This window comes from Montipora capricornis, chromosome 13 (genome assembly GCF_036669925.1).
Source record: "Montipora capricornis isolate CH-2021 chromosome 13, ASM3666992v2, whole genome shotgun sequence".
Taxonomy (NCBI): Eukaryota; Metazoa; Cnidaria; class Anthozoa; order Scleractinia; family Acroporidae; genus Montipora; species Montipora capricornis.
In genome coordinates this window covers 19,927,011-19,932,010 of record NC_090895.1, presented here as the reverse complement: position 1 = coordinate 19,932,010, position 5,000 = coordinate 19,927,011, and the positions used below count along the sequence as shown (strand labels likewise).

General features: G+C 39.1%; 1 protein-coding gene across 1 annotated transcript in view; it reads left to right on the top strand.

Annotated features, from left to right (window-relative positions):
* Positions 1-5,000, top strand: part of LOC138028448 (vascular endothelial growth factor receptor 3-like) — a 49,670-nt gene that overhangs the window by 36,187 nt on the left and 8,483 nt on the right. Inside the window, exons 16-18 of the mRNA XM_068875989.1 lie at positions 810-850; positions 965-1,061; positions 1,645-1,747. Of these exons, the coding sequence (XP_068732090.1) occupies positions 810-850; positions 965-1,061; positions 1,645-1,747 (241 nt within the window). The remainder of the gene's footprint in view (positions 1-809; positions 851-964; positions 1,062-1,644; positions 1,748-5,000) is intronic.

The window sequence follows — 5,000 nt, the reverse complement described above, 5'->3', positions numbered from 1 at the left end:
ACCTCAACTTCACTAATGCTCGAAGTAATACGTGACATATTACAGTCGCGTTACCTGCGCAGTAACGTTGCGCACAAACAATTAGCGCGAACGTCCTTAAATTGGTGTAACGAGTGTCTGCGTTTGAAATATGTGAGTGCAGCTCACGTCTTAAAGTGGCATACCCCCAACCTTACATCAAGAAATGCTGTCATTTTCTATGCAGTTTTCTTTACGTACTAAACTTGTTCGCTCTTCTACTGGGATTAATGCTCCTCTATTTTGATATTTGCCAGTTTGTATTCGTTATGCGTGACATCCTAATTTTAGCCTTGTGAGGCTAATTCTGTTTGCTGGCTTTGTAGTTTCTCTCGACCTATTTTGGGTTTCAAGCCAGTTATTGATTTCTGAGGGGTTTTTTTTATAACTAAAAGTGCATTCTTGATGTGTTGCTGGGTTGCTGTTTCTTTTTTTTTTCACTTTTTTTTTTATTTCTTAATTCTTTTGTATGTCGAAAAAAGGTGTATATTTTGTTGCATCTTGAAATGCTTTACGTAACTAAGCATTGTTAGTGGAGTTCTTCAATCTTTGCCAGTAGCTGAAGATCGATGCTTTTATGTCGATGCCTCTAGGGTACCGCCCAAGCTCTGCTCTGCCAGCAATATTTTCTGTACACCATGGAACGTTTAATGACTGTTTACAAAACTATATATGAACTTGTTCAATTGTACTTTTATGAAAAGCTGTTTTTTTTGTGATAACAGTTCCGGTCAATCAATCAATCAATCAATCAATAAATGCCCACCGTGTTTGCTTTTGTTTATATTCAGATGGAGCTTTGGAGTGGTTCTATTTGAGATTTGCACCATCGGTAGGTCAACAAGCAATTGTGTTTTACTGTGTTTTGTTTTTAGTGGCCAAAGTTAACGTTAGCAAATTGAACTTTCTTTACTGAGACTTAACTTGATGTCCCTTCGTTTTAAAGGCGCAGAGCCCTATCCAGGGATAAGTCCATACAAAATACCAAGGGTTTTGCTCAAAGGGTACAGAATACCAAAACCAGGTTACGTCAAAGAAGACCTGTAAGTTTATGTTCAATAGTAACGCCACTTAAAGTTAATTTACTTAACAAGAACTAGCTTTAATCGCACTCTGCCTTGATTATCATATGTCCTTCAGGAATGAATTAAAAATCTGGTTCATACTACATCACGTGGGTGTATCGAGTTATAACGCATCCTGGAAGTTTGAAGAGCTCGAGAGAAGATTGCGACTCGTATCTCTAACTATCCAATGCAAGATGGGTATTGAGCCAGCAATAAGGGAGGTATAGCAAGTAAATTCCGTGGTTCACAGAAAATCCGCCCTAAAATGCCGAATAAATCACACCTCTGTCCACCATATTGGGCCACTCCTACAGTATGAAAGTTTGCGCATATTAATTAGATGTAACTATGTTCAAATATGCAAATCAGTCTATCCATGTATTCATTAAGTTCTTATTATCGTAGATAATACTTACTACTAAAACTAGAAAGTAACATTACTAATTTTGCCACTATTTTAACAAGTAAAATGCGTTCGCTTAACGTGCAATGTTTTTCAATAAAAAGAGAGATGAAAAAATATGGGCCATGACGAATTTATCGATTTTTTGTTGCTCAGATATGCAATAATGATGGAATGTTGGAAAACTGAGCCAGATGATAGACCCTCATTTGAAGCGCTGTGTATGCAAATCAGCGAGCTAAAAGCTCGAGCTAATCAGGTAATTTAAATGACACAGCATCCTCAATAGTTAAAGATATTCAAGTCCTGGTATCTTCAGCTGACTGATGTTTTGGTTTTTTTTCCCCTAAATATCGTTTTTCCTCTTTTGACGTATTAAAATTAAATTACTATGTTATAGCCTTTATAGCGTTGCCGTTGCTGTAGCCGTTGTCATTTCTTAAAATTTCAACTCGAATACTTTTTTTTCCAGTCCCGCAAGTCTTGAAAATTGGCGTTACTTTCGTTTCTTTCCAAATTTAGCAGAACGTATGTTTATGACATCAGCCAATAACTGGCCAGTTTTTATTAGAATCAGTTAAAATGAGATGATAATGTGACATTCCAAAAATCGCCATCAAGCTACAGCGCCGTAGAAGAAAGGATATGAAATCCAGGGAATTTTAGTTGGAACCACGGACAAAAATTACATAGAGAGCTTATTTAGAGCTTAGTGAAGATATCTGGATAGAATTTTTCTTTTTTTTTTTTTTTTTAATTGCAATAGTAAAGGATTTTCATGTCAAAATGAGGTCAGCGTCTTTCTGCTGTGTTAACTTAAATTAAATATGGTTTCTTCTGTAGGTAAAGGATCACACTTTACCCCATAAAAATTATCCCTACGTTAATTCTGTGCACTTGCGTAATTAAGAATAATTAACGACATCATTGTTGCACAGCCGCATAAAGGGACCTGGTATTTTCTGTATAGCTCAAACGGAGGAACTAAGATATCCATCATGTTTCCATCATGGTTTCACCTGAACCCTTCCACAAGTCAACTGGTTCAAAGGTCTACAGTTTCACACTCAACAGTTTCACTCACTCAAAGGTCTACAGTTTCTACACTCTACAGTTTCACACTCTACATGTTTCACATATCTACATGGCCACACGTCCACATATAACACAGGTCCAAACATCCAAATCTCCTTGGGTCCACATGTCCACATGTCCACAGCCTGTATTGTCCACACATATGTAGGTCCACAGAGCCACATGTCCACAGGTCACATGAGCACATGCCAACGAATAGGTACCCTTGTCTACAGGCCCACACATCCACATCTCCTCAGGTCCACATACCCACACTTCCTCAGGTCCACATGCCCACACGTCCTATTCCCACATGTCCACACTCCCATCCCAAAGGTCCACAATTCCACAGCATGTATTGTCCGCACAGCTGTCTGTTTACAGGTCCACATGTGCACATCCATATCTCCAGAAGTCTAAACGTGACTTATGCATAAGTCAATATGCGCACAAGTGCGTGTCCACCTATCCACAATTCCTTTGATCGTGAGCAAAGGTTATGTTACTGTTGCAATTGTCAGTTATTGTCCTTTCCTTTGTCGCAAACACATTCTCCATCTCAGTGAAGAAAGAAAGTTACAACTATATACAGGAGGTTGTTAATGAACATTCTACTGGTGAAAAACATTACCTACAAACCTATTGGACTGCTATGGAACCAAGGCAGAAGTTTCTTTTGCCAATATTTTCTTGGCTAAAACTGAAACAGAAATTCTAAGCTAAGCCGTCTCGAAACGTACAGTTTGCAAAAACTACATTGAAGATGTCTTTTCCCTGTGGGACGAAAGGATGCCGGACATAGAGACTTTCATCGATCAAACAAATTTGCATCACCATACGATTAACTTCGCGGCAGAAATATCTGACACTGACACTCTTTTTGGACACAATAGTATACAAAGGCACGAGATTCAAGGATCAATCAATCCTTGATGTAAAAACGCATTTTAAAACAGAAACCTTTCAATATACACATTAATTTCACCTCTTGTCACCCGCCAAGCGTTCAAAACGGATTCGTCAAAGATCAAGCCCTACGAATCCTTGCAACAAACTCCTCAAAGACAATTTCGAGGAAAACACTTAAAAATTCGAAACAGAGGTTAACCACGCTATTTGGTAGAAACACTACTACCAGAAATCAAACTCATAGGGAGGGGCTCAGTGCTTAAAACACAAAAAGGTAATTTACCTTTTTTGACACAATACCAGTCATTAGTGTCAAACCTACAGGAAGCATTACTCAGAAAATGGCATTTAATACAAAATCAACCCCTGCTTCGTCGAATTTAAACCACCCATCATTTCATGCATAAAAAGTGAATCCTTTAAGGATCTGCTCATTAGAGCAAATCTATAAAAGGTTCTATACATGTTTTCACACAGGAAGGGAATCGGTGTGGCCTGTCACCCCTTGCATATCTTATTAAGGCATTGTCATAATTTGCTCGAATAAAGGACTGGAACTAGTGTTGTTGATGTCTTTTTCCCGCTCTAGTCAGCCATCTTACATATTAGCTAAAGTAATCTTTGATTAAAAACGTTGTGTTATCACACACGTCTTCGTGGTCTTTTACATGGTGTCAGAAGTGGGATACCTGAACACGCTTATCGACGTTCTGACCCCTGAAATGCTGAGATAAGCACGTTGAACAATATTTACGAAGTCAGCGATTGTTATCGTTTGGCCGCGTTTTACCGGCGTTACTTCAGTCTGCAACGATGGGCGAGCTCTTCGGAATTAAGCCACCTAAAATGGAGTGGAATCAGTCCGATCTACCCACGGCGTTTAAAAGCTTCAAGCAATATTGCCTGCTAATATTTTGAAGGCCCCTTAAGCGCGAAGGAAGAGAAAGTAAAGGCGACCTATATCCTACTTTGGATTGGTGAGGAAGGGTGAAAAATCTTTAACTCCTTCAGTTTGTCCAACGAGGAAAAAGCCAAACCTGATACATTTTTTTCAAAGTTTGCGACATATTTAGAACCCAAACCGAATTGTCAGATTGCAAGTTACCACCCGCTAGGGTTCAGGTAAACTGATGACGAGAGTGTGGATTCATTCATGGCCAGGTGTAAGATACAAGCTGAGAAATGCCGCTTCAACGAAGCTGAGTTCGAAGAGCGTTTGATTGAGCAACTTGTTATTGGCACTCGCGAACGGAAGGTACAAGAGGTTATTTTATGAAAAGATGAAAATATTGAAACTTGACAAAGCAATGGACATTGACAAAACAAGGGAGGCTAAATAATGACTTGAAATCCCTAGAACAACAAGGAGGATCGACCTGTACTCGCGACGATAACATCGATGCTATTAAGCAAAGTATCAACCCTCAGTGTGGAAAATGTCGACCTAGCCACGGGAAAAAATGCTCACTTCAAGGTACAAGGTGTAGAAAATGTAATCAGTAGAACCACTGGGAACAGGTGTGCAGGAA